Source organism: Amphibalanus amphitrite, unplaced genomic scaffold (assembly GCF_019059575.1).
Source record: "Amphibalanus amphitrite isolate SeventyFive unplaced genomic scaffold, NRLGWU_Aamphi_draft 000062F_arrow, whole genome shotgun sequence".
NCBI classification, from domain to species: Eukaryota; Metazoa; Arthropoda; class Thecostraca; order Balanomorpha; family Balanidae; genus Amphibalanus; species Amphibalanus amphitrite.
The window spans coordinates 1,048,163-1,067,849 of record NW_024881558.1 but is presented as its reverse complement, the minus strand read 5'-3'; the positions used below and the strand labels follow the sequence as shown (position 1 = coordinate 1,067,849).

The 19,687-nt window shown below is 53.7% G+C and overlaps 2 protein-coding genes across 3 annotated transcripts; both read right to left on the bottom strand.

The window, feature by feature from the left end:
* Window positions 1-480: 480 nt before the first annotated feature.
* LOC122378637 (eukaryotic translation initiation factor 3 subunit M-like) lies at window positions 481-7,184 on the bottom strand. The gene is made up of 7 exons (XM_043359890.1): window positions 6,964-7,184; window positions 5,086-5,262; window positions 4,607-4,789; window positions 3,613-3,734; window positions 1,611-1,876; window positions 1,190-1,333; window positions 481-800 (listed from the first exon to the last, which is right to left on the bottom strand). The coding sequence occupies exons 1-7, from the start codon at window positions 7,030-7,032 to the stop codon at window positions 583-585; spliced, it is 1,179 nt and encodes a 392-aa protein (XP_043215825.1). The 5' UTR covers window positions 7,033-7,184; the 3' UTR covers window positions 481-582.
* Window positions 7,185-7,682: 498 nt separating this feature from the next.
* Window positions 7,683-18,023, bottom strand: LOC122378641 (serine/arginine repetitive matrix protein 1-like). Of its 2 annotated transcripts, none has more exons than XM_043359895.1 (9): window positions 17,869-18,023; window positions 16,506-16,608; window positions 14,033-14,311; window positions 13,245-13,522; window positions 11,353-13,012; window positions 10,901-11,100; window positions 10,003-10,423; window positions 9,485-9,725; window positions 7,683-8,544 (listed from the first exon to the last, which is right to left on the bottom strand). In XM_043359895.1, the coding sequence occupies exons 2-9, from the start codon at window positions 16,599-16,601 to the stop codon at window positions 8,363-8,365; spliced, it is 3,357 nt and encodes a 1,118-aa protein (XP_043215830.1). In that variant the 5' UTR covers window positions 16,602-16,608; window positions 17,869-18,023; the 3' UTR covers window positions 7,683-8,362. The 2 variants fall into 2 exon arrangements, with proteins under 2 accessions (XP_043215830.1, XP_043215831.1); XM_043359896.1 differs by having other exon boundaries at window positions 9,485-9,722.
* Between the last annotated feature and the right edge of the window lie 1,664 nt (window positions 18,024-19,687).

Genomic DNA, 19,687 nt, shown 5'->3' with positions numbered 1-19,687 from the left:
TAAAATTCTTACTTAAAAAAGCAGTTTACTGTGAACTTTTGGAGTATTTTCTGAAGAGTATCAGTGAATTAAACGAGTAAAACAAATGAAAATGATAGGTTTATATGGCTTTTTGATGACGTCAAATGAAGGTTATCAGTTATATTCTATTATCGTTCGTTAAAGTTTAGCAGTGTTTGGTTTCAAAAGCATTAGCGGCATTAGCATATTTACGGAAATACCAGTGCATATGAGGAAATCTATGTTTCCATATTTCAAAATGTTGCTTATATTCTCATGAAGAAATCAAAACAAATCATCAATCGCCTTCATCACTGAATATTCATCTCCCTGTTCATAGATGCTTCCGTTCCCTTGTTCCCATCCTGACTGAATGCGGCTTCAATTAAAAACGCAAAAAACGTTCTCAGACAGTATTACCAAATCATCTCCCCATGCACATCACGTCTCACGACCTCACAAAACACAAAGCCAGCCATCCTCAGAAACAGAGTGTATTCCGCGTCCGTGAGGCGCGCCCTCCACCGAGGCCGGCACCCCATAACGAATTTCGTTACACTTGGTTCGTAGCCCCGCCACCGATTACGAGGCGGCGCCGAGCTGGGTGGCCATCTCCAGCTGGGCGGTGACCACGGACTGCATGCTCTCGCGGGTGGCGGCCACGTTGGTCTTCCAGGCGGTGAGCACGTCTCGCAGCTGCTGCCACTGGCGGCGGTCGAACGTGCGGTGCATCGTGGACGAGATGTGCACCTTGCGCGCCGCCTGGTCCATCCGGCCGCGCACCAGACGCGTCCGCAGCACTGAAACACGGCAGACCGGTGCACGACGTCAGTTGTGTAGGACCATGGGTGATGGTAACAATGACCTGACAACGACAGCGGTAACGGTGCCCTTCAACATGGATGAAATGCGAACGTTTATGACGTTTTAGCTGTCAGAAATTTCTCCACAACTTCGAGGCGACTAAAGTGTACTTGCCACACGGCTTTCCACAAGCTTTTCTAGATGTGGTTACTTTGGTAGTAGTTAGCAATTTAGCAATAAAATATAAAGATGGATCAGCTGATCAGTATAAGGTCATCGCAATAAGATAATTCACGGTACAATTTCACCGCACTATGCGGTAGTGAGTCGACTGCGTCGCGCGCCGTGTGACTGGCAACGGCTCTAGGCCACGAGCCGGACCCACCTTCGATGATGAACTCCTCGACGTCCTCCTCAGGAATCCAGAGCTCCTTCTGGATCATGGCGAACGACATGTCCGGGTGCGCCTGGGCCAGCTGCGTGAACGTCAGCTGCCGCATCTTGTTCTCGTTGGCCTGGTGGCTCAGTCCTGGACGGAACAGGGCGTAGCACCATGTCAAAAGCGAACGCACAAAGAAGAAAAAGTAGGAATAAATCATCAGGAATGAAACACTACTAATCAACCACAAATCAAATCCCCTATTCTGCGTTAAAAGTATCCCATAACCAAAAGCGCACTAGTTATATCCTACACAGTACTCATAAAAGTCGGGCAACAATTTCACACACCGGAAGAATGCATGACAGACCTCTAACAGCAATATACTGCGACCGCTTCCATTCGCTGGGTTCGACCCCACACTCACCCCAGGACTCCACCAGGTCCTTGTGCTTGGCGTAGAACGCCTGGTACTCGGCGAACCCCTGGCTGATGAAGATGTTTAGCAGCTCGTAGACGGGCGTGCCCTCCAGCGACCTGACCGGCGTCAGGCTGAGCAGGTGATCCAGCAGAAAGGTGTCCGGGTCGGCCAGGGCGGCCAGCACGCAGCGCTGCGCCTCCTCGCGCGCCTCGGACGCCGTCTCCTCCGAGTAGGTACGCAGGAGGTCGATCATCACCACAGCCGCAGCGTCACTGGGGACAGGGGAGGGTGCGGCGCGTTAGCGGCAGAGCAAGATTCCAGAGAGGGACACGGGCGTCAGCAATTAAGGCCAAGATAAAGATCAAGCTTAACATCTTTAACAAGATCATGAAGGTCGAGAGCATTGATATGGAGTGTATACATCAGGTCAGGAGGACCGAGGTAGAATACCAGGGGCCTGTTCAATAGAGGAAACACTGGTCAGCGGCAGGTCCCGAGGACGTATCACTAGTACCGGGTGTCACCAGGTCAAGGCAGAGCGTGGGATGTCAGTTGGCGATTTGCGGACAAAAGAACGAATCGCAAAAGTACGTAGAACGAAAATACGCATGCAAATGCCCGTATTGTCAAGTAAGCATGTAGGCGCAACCAGTAAAACGCCTTTTGGGCGACCAACGGAGCGAGCGAGAGGATGGGCCTTGCACGTGCGAAATTGCGAGGGGATACCTCCAACTAACTTGTGCACTGCACCCTACTAACCGGTCTTTAGCGATGTGCCAAATTTCAGCGCAATCGGCCTAGCCGTTCTCGAGATCTGGAAGCGGCACACTGCACGTGCGCACGTGCAAGCGGGGTCCAAACTGACTTTTGCACGGCACCCTACTAATTGGTCCCCAACCGTGTACCAAATTTGAGCGCAATCGGCCCAGCCGTTCTCGAGATCTGGGAGCGCCCCCTGCACGTGCGCACGTGCTGTAGCACCCCAACCTTAACACATGCAGATGAATTATCTGATGGAGACCTAACTGTGTACCGAGTTTCAATTCAATCGGCCCAACCGTTGTGCCGTTATTGAGGTTGCAATTTTGGGGGTTCTTAAAAAAATGTCCAACTTTACCACGCGCCACGTGCGGTGGTTGGCAAGAACGCATGGTGGCCATCACACCACAGAACTTTTACGTCCAAGTGACATTCAGTAAAGAAGACCGCTTGTCAATCGGATGTCCCGTTCCTAAGATATTAGCTTTTGAAGAGCGTCCCCACGGCCGGCCGGCCGGCCGGCCGGCCGCTCATACTCGGGATTTTCCCTTAATTCAGTATGAGACTCCGCTCGCTTCGCTCGCTCCGTAATAAAGCCGGTAAGGACAAAAGTATGTCTTGAGTACAAATGCATTGCGTTCTTTTGTCCTACGTTCTTTCCCTGACGTAGGTACACAATATGCCAAACGAACAGTTGTTAAACGTATTTTTGTCCGCAACCCGTCAGTGGTAGGCCAGAATGGGGACATCGGGCGTCAGCAGCATATCAAGAGAGCTGAGGATACGATGTCTCAGCAGTGGGTTGGGTAAACGGCCACAGCAGTAGGTTCTGTGCGCGACTTCTAACACGGCTGTACCCCTGGCCGGATATTCGCCAACCCTCACCGCCATTGCAGTGGAGCAGGCAGTGATCTGCCCGACCGTCTGTCTGTCAGACTGACGGTTCGGGACTTAACTGCTGAGCAGCAGCTCACCTGCTTGCTGTTGAGCAGGTCGCCTGTGTTTGTTGTTGGGCAGCTCGCCTGTGTTTGTTGTTGGGCAACTCGCCTGTGTTTGTTGTTGGGCAGCTCACCTGTGTTTGTTGTTGAGCAGCTCACGTGTTTGATGTTGAGCACTCAGCAATTCACCTGTGGTTATTGTTGAGCAGCTTGCCTGTGCCTGTTGTCGGGCTGCTCGTTGTTAATCAGCTCACCTATGTTTGTTGTTGAGCACTGAGCAGCTCACCTATGTTTGTTGTTGAACACCTCACCTGTGTTTGTTGTTGAGCAGCTCACGGAAGATGAGCCGCAGCAGCTTCTGTTTCTGGCTGGTGGTGAGACTGGAGCCCAGCGCCGCCTCCATGGCCGGGATCGTCGTGAACACGCTGTCCAGCTGTCGGGTAATCAACGTCACAGGTTCAGGACCGTCACAGACGCTCCATGGTCGGGTACAATTAACGCACAGCATCTCTTCGAGGGAGGGGCGCCACCTGTCTCAGTCGCGGCGCAGCGGAAAAGTTTGAGTCGCCAGGCTGATGCTTGACAAACGGTCAAATGTAGCGGGTGAGGGAGAGTTCAAGGAGAGGAAAGAAAGGCAGTCACAGTCCGGACGTAGCTTGCGATGGCGTTACTCCCGTGGTCAAGAGAAGCCGTCCGACGCGCCGAACGATCCATAATGGCGCGACTCGCCTAGATTTTGGGATAGCCCAAGAGCCCGTGAACGAATACGGACCCAATACCATTTGCACCCGTCAACGAAATGCATTAGTGACTGCACTTGCGCCCGTAAGGCGTGAACGAATACAAAATTCGAAAAGCTCCTTAGCCTTCTGGTCTTTTGTTTGAGCTTTTTTATACCCAAAGGTGAACGACGAATGGGGTGAGACAATATTCACAGATCAGCAGTTTAATATGAGATGCCTGGACTGGATGCTGAATTACCCCCTCCATCCCCCCTTCTGCCGACCTCATCGTCACACCCTTCCGCTGTAACGTTACGGCGGCATTGTGCTTTGTTGCCACTTCACTAGACGTGTTCCGCACACTGAGTTGACAGTGATTGGCGCTTTCTAAGGCAGCCACCGCCCCATGAGCAGCCGGCCGGCGAGCCCAAGCGGCGCCGGTATTCACGGGCGGTGGTGAATCGGGTCGAGAACAGTGACTCTGGCCAAGCTTACCTCTGAATTGGTCGTCCTAAAACATTTCACTGGGTTCATAAACTTATCCTACTGTGAGCATGAAATCAGTAAAGAAACAAAGACCCACCTGGTCAACTTTCCCAGCCAGGGAGACAAGGCTGTAGTAGACATCATACTTCACTGGTGATGATGTTTTGAGACTGTTGAACAACAGGTTAAGAACTTTGAGGCACACTTCCTGGAATGCTGTTGCTGTTGACATCTTCTCACAAAACTCTATGATGAGCTTGTTGTTGTCATTTACAGTTTCCTGAAACACAGGGGTAAATAATGATTAGTGAAGATCCCTGGTGAAAATAGAAAACATGAGTTAAAAATGCATCAAAGTTCCAGTATGCCCTCCTTTTGCTATTATTAGCACTAAAAGTTTTGTCATAGATCAATTTAGATAGAGCATTGGTTGATTTATGAACATACTTATTCCAACATGTGATAATGGAAGGCATATAACTAATTTGCATGAGCCTTCTCTTATAAAATATAGGTAATCATGACTGATACCAATGATGTAATGCAGTAGTGTGCCTAGTTTTTCAAAAAACTCACCAGAATAATCATAGAAACAATGCTATTCAGGACGGCCTCAACATCGGCTGCAGCAGAGGAGGCAAAGCACACATCGCAGGCCTTGATGATGAGTGACAGGTCCTGGTGCAGGTCACCCGATGATTCTGCGGCTATGTCTGCACCCTTCGACTTGAGGTACTGCTGCAGCTCCAATGCCTGAAATGGGATGGCGATGATGATGATTTGGTGCTATAGGGCACACCAGCAATGAGGCTATATTGTGCCAACATCTTAACTTTCTTTCTTGAGATGGGATGGGATGGGATGGGATGGGATGGGATGGGATGGGATGGGATGGGATGGGATGGAAAGGGATGGGATGGAAAGGGATGGGATGGAAAGGGATGGGATGAAAAGGGATGGGATGGAAAGGGATGGGATGGGATGGAAAGGGATGGGATCGATGGGATGTAGGATAGATGAAATGCCTTGAAATGGGATGGGTTGAAATATTTAATAAGGAACTAGTCTCTGTCTAAATGGGCAGAACAATATTGGAATTGGAACGGCATTGGACAGCTGCAAAAGGAAGCTAGGAACCAGGGCTGCGGAGTCGATGGATTTTCGGCGACTCCGACTCCGACTCCGACTCCGGCTTTCTAAAACCAGCTCCGACTCCGACTCCGACTCCGGGCAAAATTGTCGACTCCGATCGACTCCAACTCCCGACTCCGACTCCGCAGACCTAGCAGGGCTGCGGAGTCGACAGATTTTCGGTGACTCCGACTCCGACTCCGGCTCGGGTTTCTAAAATCGACTCCGACTCCGACTCCGACTCCGGTCACAGCTGTCGACTCCGACCGACTCCGACTCCGACTCCGACTCCGCAGCCCTGCTAGGAACTAAGTAGCAGGAGGGGTGTTCACGGGTACCGCACACTGCTGCGTGCGGTGTGTGCGGTGCGTCCAGCAGGCGTGGGGGTAGGGGATGGGTAGGCGGCTCTGACGGCATGGCTGCGTGTGGTGGACGGTCCGCTGTGGTCAGTCCCGACCGGCCACAGCGGTCCCTGTGTGCGGTGACGGAAGGCTGACGTAGGGACGCAGTGGGCGGAGCTTGGAGGCTGTGTGCGGTCCGACCGCACACAGGGCCCGTGAACAGCCCTAGGGAAAATGACTCAGTTTATTTTACTGTACAGTGTACAGTTGATATCATTGGACTCTGACAACTCATTTTTTTCTGTCCCAAATCTGAACTTAACAAGACAACAACATGATAACATGCTGTACATTGGGCTCCTCTTCAGACTTTCAAGGTGCCCCTCTCACAACTTAGGAAGCAGGCAACATAAATTAATTTTTAGAGCTACAGTAACTTTCCATTTATGACATCTACACGAGCATATGGTAGGTATACAAGCACCTTCTACTTTCAAGCAATTATACTTTGTCTCCAACAAAAATAGTTTGAATGCAAAATGTGTCATTATCAATCTAAGCCAAGGCAAACTTCACAAATCAGTGCATTGCTGTTGCATCAGGAAAACCACAATGATTTGATGTCTGTAATTGCAGCTTTAATTGTCCATACCCATTGCAAAGGCACTTTAGTTTAACAGCTAATTCAAATTACTCAACTCAGCCATGAATTTCAAGTTGTGTGCATTGCATTCACAATGACAGTAGTTAGACGAATACTGTATGCCATGGCTGTGTTCTGAGATGGACAACTGGCACGCCATATCAATTGCACGGTTCCTCCCGTCCATCCATCCTGATCCATCAAGCCTAGTTTTCCTTGCCGACCGATGGTTAGAAAGAATCCAGCAAGGTGAATTGACAAGGTGAGTTGACATAGGACAGTCAACATACAAACCCCGCTAATAACCATTACAATTATATTATCAAATTGAAATATTACCTGATCCGTGAGTTCAATCTTGATGAAGGCGAGAAGCTGGTTGGTTTCCACGTTTGTGGCCGCCATCATGCGCTTGACGTTTAAACAACGTAAGTCAAAGTGATACTGTATGGACTGTGAATCAACCGTACCAATAAATAAAACATTTAATAGAGGATAACACCTATAACTATCACACAAATCCACACACGAACAGCCGCCCCACGCGACGAAAGGCCGATTTTGTCAAGGTTACGAATATTTTAGACCATAAACATGGGGCCTCAGCCTTTCAAATTAAAAACTATGACGTCATTGATTGTACCAATCAGAAAGTAGCTGCGAAGCGAAACACCCGGTATCGTTGCATTTGCAAGTTACATGTTTTGCAACTCTAATTTTTACTCCATATACACTTCCGCATCTTTCCAAAGAATTGTATTTAGGGCCTTGCATAGAATGACATGCAATGGAACATCGACCCGGGAGCAGAATAGAAGCGAAGGGAGTCTTAGATCACAAAGGCATATTCCGTTGTTGTAGAGCAGTTTTTCAGCGAGGCATGGGCACCAAAAAGAGCTTCATTAATCAGAACGCAAGTGCGGCATTCATTGTACAAGATGTTGCAGCCCATAATCTTAGTTCTCTCGCAATTCCACTGGTACAAATGATGCCGTCCGTTTTCGTCAATGGGTCCATAATACAATAAAAAGCAAGGCCCTATTTACATAAAAAGCATCTTTTCTGACGATGGAAGGTGATGTACCTTTATTTATTTACACTAAAACAAATTAGGATACAACAGTTTTTACGAGAGGAAACGAAGAAGTTAAGCGATGGCAGCAAGATGAATGGAGAAATTCACGGGACAATCTACAACCTACCCTATAATCGCACCCACACAGACAAGAGTGAGGTCGAGCATATTGCCATCGACGCAGTCTGCGACAGTGACGTCGCAGACCTCAACAAACTAACTAGCTGAACGGAAGGATCGGCCTTGTCAGATAACATCGTCGTGGATGCGGCGTGATTTGTTGTCAAACGCCCGGCTTCTTCTTTCTGGGCAGCACCAGTAAACATGTACATATACGTGGCTAACTACACCTACCAGCGCGGGGTAGCTCTCATGCGAATGGTGTTCCCACTACACCTCGCCTGGCACCAGCGGGTGTCAGCGAGTATCTCGCGACAGCATTCTCCGCCACCACCGACATCGCCACTGTCTACAACATGTGACTCCTACCTATGTAACACAACACTGCACGGACCCTCCACGCCCGGCGGCGGGCCGACGTCGTCCGTGAGCTCTCACTAGTGAGCACGGGGCGCCTGTTAGCACCAGTTCGTTCAGTCCGCGCCTCCGCCGGTGAATGGGCGTCACAGAGCCTCAGTCACCCCACAGTTCTCCGTCCGCCCCCTAGGGCCGTCGCGGCGGCGTGTCCCAGTGCGCGCTGGAGGTACGCTTGAAGAAGCGCCTCCGGGCGAACGCGAAAATGTGCTCCAGCCGTACGTCTGGGAACATCTCGTGCGGCGGGAAGATGGTGTCCGTGTTGGGGCCGTCGTAGACCTGTCGGATCAGCGCCGCCTGCAGGCGCGCCTCTGCGGAAACACGGGCGGGTTACGGTGACTGGTCAGACGGGCGCCGAGGCAGGTCACTCAGACAGACATGTGCTTGGGTTTGTTTGCTGATTATCGAAATGTTAGGACGCGCCGACAGCTGTTCGCATGAACACCGCGCGTACAAGCAGAGATAAAGGAACGGATAAACGGATGGAAGGACGGATGGGTTGATGAAGAGCAGCACGGACTGACTATCTGAACGAGCCCAAACTGGCATTCTGTCGAACAGTCGAACAGAGGCCAGTTTTTCCAACATAAAAGCCGTCTGCCGGAATGTTTTGCCTTCAGACCGCTTCACATACGGAGCGCAAACGCGATGGGCACGTAAGCGGATAAGGCTTTACAGTTCACGCACCGTATGTGAAGCAGTCTTCAGGCAAAAAATTCCGGCAGGCGGCTATTTTTCTGTTGGTAAAACTGGCCTCAGGACTCGGAAAATACGGAATAAAGCGGGATGGTAGCACAGAAAAGCAGTTAAACTTCCTTTTAGACAAAACTGCAGTGTCGTTCACAGAAACCAGCGCAGCTATTGTGACTTGTGAGCATGACAGTAAATGCAGTCACAAAGTAGATCGACACCAAGATACGAAATAAGACGGCAAGATATCTCAGGTCTAAAGGAGCCAATTTATAACATTTCTTAGACTCCCAAGAACGTTTGCCGTCCTCCCAAGCACACACACACACAAATGACGCTCCACAGCTGCGTTCGTAACACAGTTTGCACACTGTACCGTACTGAACACTGGTCGACTGACGAATGCGTGATACTACTATAAAACAGAACTTGTACCGGTCATGCATGTTGTGTTACCGATTGCGTAATTAACTATATCCCCCCCCCCCGTGAACCACCCGGAGCGGCTAGCCGTTCCGATCGTCCCCACCGCACCACCCGGCAGCCCGCCCCGGTACTAACTTGTGGCCCAGGCGGGGATCTCCTTGCGCGGCGCCGACTCGTCGTCTGTGTCATCGTCCGACTTGAGGTCGTCGATGTTGTAGTTGTCCTTGTCGCGCAGCGGCTGGGGCGGCAGCTCGTCCCGGCCGGGGGTGATTTGGTACGAGGTGATGGGTGGCGGCGGCGCCGGCGCTGTGGTGTGCTCGTCCTCGTTCATGGTGAAGGTGGAGTTGAGCCCGGCCTTGACGGGAGGCGGCATCTTCTGCGGGAGATACACAGACCACATGCGGTGATGGACAGTAGTGTGAACGAGGATAAAGCTGATCTTGCACAGCACACAATATAGACACAAAACATCCAAGAATAAGTGTGTAGTAGTCAGCAGTCACACCATAACCTCAGCAATTGGATTTAGGTGGCTGGGACGTTGGATAGTTGGGAAGTTGGCTCACAGAGCTGTGAGCTGTTGCAAGGGATAGCAAGCAGACACTTCAACGTACTAACGAGCCCCACGCAGCCGCACCCGCGGCTTCCCTCACCTTGACTTCCGCTCGCTGCGCGGCCTCCTGTTCCGCCTTCAGCGCCGCCGCCTCGCGCTCGGCCTTCAGCGCCGCCTCGCGCTCCGCCAGGCGGGCGCTCTCGGCCTTTTCGCGCGCGATGCGCTCCTGCTCGCGCAGCGCGTGCTGCCGGCGCCGCTCCTCCTCCTCCTGCTGGAGCTGGCGGGCGCGGGCGGCGCGCGCCTGCTCGTCGGCGCGCCGCTTCTCCTCCACCTCGCGCTGGCGCTCGGCCAGCAGGCGCCGCTTGCGGAGCGCCTCCTCCTGGCGTTTGCGCTCGGTGTCGCGCTGCGCCGTCTCGGCACGCTCGTCCTGACGCTGCTGTTTCTGCTGCAGCGCGCGCCGCTGCTCCTCGGCCAGCTGGCGGCGCTGCTCAAAGGCGCGCTGCTGCCGCTCCTGGCGCTTCCTGCGGGCACACGGGGTGGGATCGTCAGAGGTAAGCTACAGCGGAACCAACACCAAGAGGCGGCAGAAAAAACGGCAAAACGACACTTTCCAAGCTGTCGGCAAAGAGACCAAGTCATGTATGAGGTCTAACAAGTTACAGCGACATGTAACAAGGAGCACTGATTACTGAAACAGTCCCAGAGAAATATCCGTCACGTCAATAATCATTTTCTTAATAATAATATTGCTAGCTGCTTTTACTTCGATTATGCGTGGTTATTTAGGATGAGAACCGAATAGCAAAAGTAATCTTCAGGTAGGAAAATACCATAAATTACAATAATTCAAACAGAATATGCAATAATGCAGCAACAACTTCAGAGTACTAATTACTGCTGCATCACGAAAAAAACTGCTCACAAACATTATTGCGAATGAGTTACGAGCTACTCCCGCTGGCTGGACCTGCGAGCGGCGGCCGGGTGGCGGTACTCACAGGCTGTTCTCCTCTGCGCGCATCCGGATGAGTTCATCCCGCTTGCGGCGGGCCTCCTCCTCGCGCTCTCGTTTCTTCTGGGCCTCCAGTCGGCGGCGCTGCTCGAGCTCCTCGGCAGTGGGACGCGCCGGCGCCCGCTGGATGAAGCTGCTGCTGCCATCCACCGGCATGGCAATGTTGGCGCCGCGAGTTCGGCCCGGCTGAGGGAACGAATAATACTATTGAATGAGTACCTGATTCATATTTAGACACTCAATACATGGGGACACTACAGTGACCAACAACTGAAAAGGTGGCCGGCATACGTCGGTCAACGTATGCAAAATTTAGCGTGCTTTCCTTTGGGAACGCTATTTCAGCATACGCTTATGACTTACACGACTTGACTACCCATATGTTCCGCTCTTGAATTACATCAAACGGCGTGCTCACGGCCCATAGTTGTCGCTCACCTGCGGAGTGAAGCGTGCCGCCTTGCCCCTGGCCGGCTTGCTGGCCGTGTTGGTGGAGCGATCGGCCCAGTCTCCCGGCGAGCCGCGGGAGGAGGTCTGGGACTCGTCGGCGCCCCGCGCCGGTCGCGCACTGCGCACGTCCGGCGCCGACGAGACGCGACGCAGCGGGCGACGCTCCTCGGCCGCGTCCGCTCCATCAGCCTCCGGCGCGGCGCGCGTCCGCGTCTGGCGACGAGTTTCGGCAGCCTCCACGGCCTCTGGCTGAGGCGCGGCTCGCGACCGCGTTTGACGGCGACTCTCAGCAGTTTCTGCTGCCTCTGGCTCCGGCTGTGGGGCGGCGCGCGTGCGAGTCTGGCGGCGACTCTCGGCGGTCTCCGCTGCCTCCGCTGCTTCCAACTGTGACGCGGCGCGCGTGCGAGTCTGGCGGCGACTCTCGGCGGTTTCTGCTGCCTCCGGCTCCGGCTGCGGGGCGGCGCGCGTCCAGGTTTGACGGCGACTCTCGGCGGTCTCCGGCTCCGGCTGTTGGGCGGCGCGGGTCCGCGTCTGGCGGCGATTCTCCGCCGGTGAAGTATGCTCGCTGGCCGGCGTGACGGCCCGAGAACGCGTCTGGCGCCGCTCGGCACCTGTCTGGTCTTGGTGGGACTCGGGCGCCGCCGTCAGCGGTTTGCTCTCCGGCGCGGCGGCACGAGAGCGCGTCTGGCGGCGGCTTTCGGTCGGCGACGGCGGGTCCAGATCCACCAGATTGACGGCGGCCTGGGTTCGAGTCAGACGGCGAACGGCGTTAACGTCCATCACCTCCGGTGCCGAAGAAACCCGGCGGCGGCCGTGCCTCTCCGGGTCGGCCTCCTGCTCCTCCTGCGATTCCTCCGTTCCCTCCTGTGAATCCTCCGTTCCCTCGTGCTCCCCAGTATCCTCTTCAGTCTCCTCCCGCTGGTCGACGTCCATCGGCACTTCTCCCGCCGAGTCGGCCGAGTCTGCGGTGCCGGCTGCGTCCGTGCTGTCGCCTGATGCCATCGGCGCACTGTCAGCACTGTCTGTCTGAGCCGCCGACTGCTCCGGCTCCGCAGCGGCCGGGGGCGCGGCGGATCGTGGCGGAGGCGGCGGCGGGGCCGGCGCGGCGGCAGCCACCTTGCTCCGTGTCTGGCGCCGACTCTCAGCCCGCACGGGGCTCGGCTCCTCGGCCGGCGCTGGAGCCACTGGGGACAGGGCCTTTGCGGCGGCAGCGTTCGGCGGGGTTCGGGGTGACGCCGCCGTCTGGGGCGGAGAGTCTGGCTTCTTTTTGGACGGCGGCGGCGCCTTCAGCTCTTCCTTCTGCGGCGGCGGAGGCGGGGCCGGCGCAGCGGCTGCCACCTTGCTGCGTGTCTGGCGGCGGCTCTGAGCCCGCACTGGGCTAGGCTCTTCCACCGGGGGCTCCGGAGCCTTTGGAGGAGTCTTCGAGGCGGCGGAGGCCTGGAGCGGGGTCTGGGGATCTGCCTTCTCCTCAGGTGGTGGCTGGGTCGGCTGAGGTGCTTTCTGTCGCGGCAGAGGAACGGGCGTCTTCGGCGTGCCCGGGGTGGCGGCGGGCGGCCGCGCACGGCCCGGCGTTCCACCTTCGTCGGCGGTACCCACGTAAGCCTCGTAGGCGCGAACCATGGTACGAACGGCTGGCTTCTCCTCCACCCTGTTCGACACAGAACGAGCAAAGACGTCACTTGAAGGCAAAACAGTTGTCTGATGATCCTTTAAAAGAAGCATAATATCTAAGGTGACTTCGTACAAAAGGTGTTTTAATTACTGTTCGTATCAAAATGAGATTGTAAATATCAGATTCAGTAGCAAACTGATGCTAGCGCAGCTCCAGCCTCCATGCAACCTACATAACTGGAATAGCTTGAACAGTAGCGCATTCTCACCTGATGTAGGGACTGACGGGCTCGGCGGTCCGCGTGCGGCTGCGCTTCTCTGCGGGCGGTGTGCGCGGCTCGGCGGGCGGTGAGCGTTTGCCGCGGCGCGGCGGCCGGCGCCGCTCCTGTTCCTGCTCCTGCTCCGAGTCGCTGCTGTCGATGGCCACGCGGTGGCCACGGCGCACCTTCTCCAGAAGCTCCTGTTCGGCGCGCAGGCACGAGCTGCGCGGCCGGCGCAGCTTCCCCTTCATCTGCTGCATCTGCTGCACTCGCTTCAGGTTGGAGACCTGCCCACACCGGCACGAACACATCGGTCAAAAAGCAACACTCGCAGCGTCCGCACAAAGTATCGAACAAACGAAATATCGAAAGATGAAACGAAAAACGAAACATAAATAGTCCCGATAACGTCCAGCCCAAACAATGATCAAAACATCAAAGCGCTTCGAGTTATGACTCCTGCCGACCGAGGTCCGCTCGCGTTGTCCGCCGGCGGTGATCGGCACGTACCTTGGAGGCGGCGCGGCAGCTCCTGGTGTTAGGGCACGTACCTTGGAGGCGGCGCGGCAGCTCCTGGTGTTAGGGCACGTACCTTGGAGGCGGCGCGGCAGCTCCTGGTGCTGGTGCACGTACCTTGGAGGCGGCGCGGCAGCTCCTGGTGTTAGGGCACGTACCTTGGAGGCGGCGCGGCAGCTCCTGGTGCTGGTGCACGTACCTTGGAGGCGGCGCGGCAGCTCCTGGTGTTAGGGCACGTACCTTGGAGGCGGCGCGGCAGCTCCTGGTGTTAGGGCACGTACCTTGGAGGCGGCGCGGCAGCTCCTGGTGCTGGTGCTGGTCTCCATGAGACTGGCATTCAGCGCCGCCAGCCGGCTCGCCTGGTCCGTCTCCTTGCGGCGGCGCTTCATGCTGGGCGTGCGCGGCAGCAGGTAGGGTCCGGCCGGCTCGGCGGCATCGCTCGTGTTCGCCGCGCTCGTCACCGTGTCATCTGGCTTCTGGGGTTTCTCATCACCTTCGGGGGCGCCCCACAGCTGCTTGCGGGTCTCCTCGACAATCTCCGAGAGCCATTGAAAGTGCTCCTGTGCCATGCAGGGGCCAGAGTTAGAAGGTAGTCTAGTTTATCTGCTAGGGGCAGCTGCAAAACTGCATCTGGGAGATACGAAAGGGTCAGGATGAGGCAGAATTGTCCAGCAGCTTATTCTGTGAATACTAGCTTTACCTGCATGAAAATTTTGACAGCACAAGGCCAGAGGCATTGTAAAGATGCAAACCATTTTTTTAACAAAACAGATTGCAACAGATGCGATTGCACAAATTTGGTTGCACATTTTTAAGCATGAGTGAAGCCTAACTTAAAATCTCAACTTATGGGGCTGCAGTTTTTTCGTATCAGCATAATTACGTTTAGGGACTAGCATTTTAATTAGTCTCATTGCTTTGTCTTGGTGGCTAGTGAGTATTACAGGCATTTAATGAGGGAACAAATAACATTAACAACTAAAGTGGGCTGAGCCTAGAGCAACCACTGGTCCTCTTTAAGACAAGACACTCTCCCAAGTCCCACTGAGCTACTTAGGTGATCCTGTGCCTGCGTCCAACATAGCCTGGCATTGTAAAACTGTTCCTTAACCCCCGCCCGTATTGGTGTTTTGCCAGCCGCGAACGTATAAGGGGGGGGGGGGGAGGTCTGTTGGAGCCCGCCTTGCCATTTGGCCCCTGATCAAGCTAGTGCTCCGCGGAAAAAAACGAGCGCTTTTCCCGTGACGAGAGGAAGCCGACAATATCCAATTTTAAGGTCCTAGGTCATTGGTTGACCTTCCAGTCAAGGTCAATGACCCAAAAGCCAGAAAAATCGGGACCTGTTATAACGTCGTTAGGTAAGTGTAGCTGCTGGTTTTTTTTTTTTTTTGCTGATCATGAATATCATGTTAGTTTTGATCACCGATGACGTCTTTATGCATTTAGGCCAGGTCGGGTCAGGTCAGGTCAACCAGTAGGGGCCCTGCCGGGTATTCGTAGTACGTGTCAACCGCCCCCGACAGCTTCGTAGCATGTTACGAAGGCACCAAAACTACTTCGTAAATGTTCAAATGGCTGCTAAGTTCGAATTTAGCTATAAAAACTAGCCTAGAATCATGTAAAACTCGAGAAAGTGAACCAAGGTCAGCAAAGGTGATTTACCTGACCTTCAGGTGACCTTGGCTGGCACCCACCTAATGCATGGGACCAACATCATATCACATGTCTGAACGCTTGAAACCACGAAAAGACTGCAAACGCGCGACTAATGCGAGTCGGCATCCGCCGAACCGTGATTCCAGCCAAACATGGTCTCGAGAAATAGCTCACAGGTCAAAGGTCTTTCTGGTCAGGGTCATGCAATTTTCAGGTTAGGTGTAAAATTGATTAGCGCGAGGGTACTGTTAGTTTCGTCGCGATCGGCCGCTTTTTACACGAGTTATTCGCGAAAAAACGAGGGGGTCCGTTCGACACCCCCTATACGGGCGATGGTTAAACCAAACTCTATAGTGTATAGTATGACAGTTTCAATGTTATTGTGTAACATGTTGGTGTTATCTTGGACGGTGCAGCACGCACCTAACCATGGTAACATGCAGAGCAAGAGTACTGGTGCAGTACTGCCAAAGATAATCAATCATCCTTAAATAGGTACTCTGGATGAACTGCCAGTGGGCAAACCCCTCTTATCTAAAGCAGTCTACTTTTAACTTATGAGTGGATTTCCAAATGGAACCCTTTATAGCTTCACATGGACTCAATGGAGCAGGCTGGTGTGGATTTTTACTCATTGCTGGTAAATGATACTGCTTGTCTCTCCTGTCCCGACATGCCTTGCATTCTTATACCCAGGGCTGCGGAGTCGGAGTCGGAGTCGGAGTCGGAGTCGGTCGGAGTCGATAGTTGTGACCGGAGTCGGAGTCGGAGTCGGAGTCGATTTTAGAAATCCGAGCCGGAGTCGGAGTCGGAGTCACCGAAAATCCGTCGACTCCGCAGCCCTGTCAGGTCTGCGGAGTCGGAGTCGGGAGTTGGAGTCGGTCGGAGTCGACAATTCTGGCCGGAGTCGGAGTCGGAGTCGGAGCTGGTTTTTGAAAGCCGGAGTCGGAGTCGGAGTCGGAGTCGCTGAAAATCCATCGACTCCGCAGCCCTGCTTATACCTAAGCATATTTACTGGGGGCACGCAAATTGTTATGTTCTTTTTGCACCTGTCATTCAGCCTAAACCGAAACAGCCAGTGTCCAGGTTTGCACTTACAGCAAAGTCGGTTTTGTGCAGCTTGTTGGCTGAGGACTGAACCTCCTCACACAGGCCGGTCAGCATTGCCTCCACATCACACACACCAGGGGCCATGGCTGCCCTAGAACAAAAACAGTGAGTCAGCACACATCATGCAGTATTTGCCAGGAACATACTGCCAAAAATGGGCTATCACATATAAATCAGGGCATATATGATGATTTCGCAGTACTAAGCTAGCATTCCCCTGTAGTTGTTTTGGAAATTGGTTAAGATGGCCAGTGACTGCATCCATGGATCGGTAACAGCCCACTGCTGAAGTAATGTGTGAGGCTTTACCAATCTCAGCAGATTGTTTTGACTGCCTTTGACTGATTATTTTTAAATACAGAGTGCTTCAGGGGTAGATAGCAAAAGATAAACTTGCGGCTGCAAGGATGATGATACGATACATGTGAGGTGAGCTACATTCCAAGTTTCATCGTAATTTGGCAAATCGTTTCTCAGATACAGAAACAAATCATAGCCATGACTGAAAACGCACATTAGGTACTTGTACAGTGTACAGTACCTACCTATACTGTGCCTCATGCATGAAGCCCAAGCTGTTACTAGCTACACAACATTGACATTGACAAGCATAATACACTGAACTGAGAAACATCAGTTGGGGAAACTACGAGAAGCCAAACAAAAATTGGATTAGCCAATCAACGGCTGGAGTGGGCGGGGCGATGACCATATAAGGTCATAAAATCAGACTTCATCTTTTCAATGCATTTTAGCATTCAAATGAAAAAAATAAGGCATAAGAATGTTTTTAACCGCACAAGGCCTACACTCACTCTGCACACAATTAACTGGCGGCTCTAAATCGCGCAGAGTTACAACACAAAATTTCGAGTCTATTCGCCGAATTTAGTCAAATCACGCTAATTCCTGGTGGAAAATGGAAGCCTTTTCTCTCCGATAAGTGGACGCGATAGGTACCACAAGTAGGTACCGGCTTGTTATACCGTTTTTCACCCTTAGTAGCGGGGGCTGCATTTATGCCCATATATGGTCATCAAAAGTCCATTTATTGACCAATCAATTTTTTATGTTCGCCTCGTAGTTTCCTCAACTGACATTGACAACTGCATAATACTTTGAACAGTGAACTGAGAAACATACTGAGCCTTAAAACTACGGACACTGTCAAAATTGCAGATTACAAGACAATTAGGTAATGTTGTGAATGTTTTTTCCTTGATCCAATTCAACAGCATTCAACACGGAATCGGCAGGGAAAACAAAATAGGAAAAGTTAAATATCACTTTTTCCCAAACGGGTGGCAGCATGTGAGAAGCCTGCTATAAGAATGCCTAAATACTCGCATACCTGTGCTTCAGAGATCAAGATAAAAATGTAACCAACACTTCAAGCAACTGATTATTTTGGAATCCTCAATTGTAAAAATAATCCCAGAGTACGGAAGAAAAAACACTTAACTTAAATCGCTCCAAACCCTCACACTTCTGTGAAAAATGTCATCGTCTACAACTATGGCGCAATTGCCGCCAAATTTCGAAAACTTTGCTGAAACCCTGGAACTATTTAATTTCATCATATGTTCATTGTCCTGACAACATTTTTTGTTCAAATCAATATTTTATTGCAGTAAATGCAACTTATCTCTCAAAAATTTCAAACAAATATAAAATATATTGCAAAACTTAACATTTTAGGGATATTGCGAAAAACAATGACGCATAGAGAACAAAATCTGAGAGGTGATTGGTGTAATGATGTGACGTAGTTGCTCACATCCATGGTGTCAGGGCTGTGTGGAGCGCCCTTGGGCCGCCCCGTGTTGTCGTGCTGCGCTGTGGTTGGCTGTCCCCGCCGCCCGGGTCACGTGACGTGGCGACCGGCCGGTCGGGCCGTGCGGCGGGGCCAGGAGTCAGTGATAATACAGACGCGCCAGCGAGCGGGTGTTTGCTGCTGCGTGCGTGGCCACGTGACATGGTGGCAGCGGTTCAGTGATCGCCATGCCTGAGGACGCGAAGAGTGCGATGCTTAGTGGCACTGCCACTGTTCCAGTGATCAGAGTGTCATTGTCGGATTTTCCGATCTACGACGGTAGCTCGGCACCCGACCGTTTCATCCAGCAGTGCGAGCGGCTGGCGGCCCTCGGGGGCATCGCTGATGGGCAGCTTCAGACCGTCATCGCGGCGCGATGTCGCGGTCTGGCCCTGGAGATCGTCGAAGCTGACGGCGAAGTGGTGGACGTCACAGGCCGACTGCGTGCCGCCTTTGGCGCCAGCACATCCGAGCTGGCTGTGTCGCGTCTTGGCTCAGCGGTCAAGGGCGACGCACCGGTCCTGGAGTACGCCACGCGTATCAAGGAGCTGGTGCGTGATGCGTGCCCCGAGTTTTATGACGCCTCGGGCAAGGTCAAGACCATCTGTGTGCCGGCCCACAAGGCCGCTCTCTACCGGCATCTTCTGATCGGGCTTTCGCCGCAGGAGAAACTTTTACTGTCCCGTCAGAACGTGTCCTCGTTCGACGCCGCCGTGGACGTGCTGCGTCGTGAGGAGACGCTGGCGGAGGCTTTCGGCGAGGAGGAGCGCCGCGCGAGCGCTTGGGTTCAGTGGGCGGATCGCGAAGTGATGAGGGTCGGGCGCGGGGACATGATGTCTCCGACTCCGAGCGGTGATCGGAATCAGGAAGATTCCTCGCGCCGTGAACGTGACCGTCCGTCCGTGGAGCGGGCGCGCCGGAGCCCGAGTCCGGCTCGCGGCTCCTGGGGGCGGTCCCGCGCCGCCGCCGCTGGCGGGCGCTCGGGCGGCTCGCCGTATGCGCCCTCTCGTGGCGGCGCTCGGGGCTCGCCTCGCCGTGATGACTCGCCGTGGCCGACTCGTCGTGGTGACCCGCGGCGCGTGCCTCGCCGTGGCGACTCACCGTGGGCTGCTCGCCGTGGCGACTCGCGACCGGCGCCTCGCCGGGATGACGCGTCGCCGGACAGTGAAGAGGGGTGGCGGCCGGGGCGCCCCGGCGGGAGACGCGGCTCGCCGGCGCCGCCGGACAGCACACGGAGGGAGGTGCGCTGCTGGTCGTGCCGTGGCTATGGGCATCTGAAGCGGCAGTGCCCAAACGGCTACTAGGGCAGCGTGGACGTCGGGTGATGACTCTTCCGACTACTCGGGTAAATGTGAAC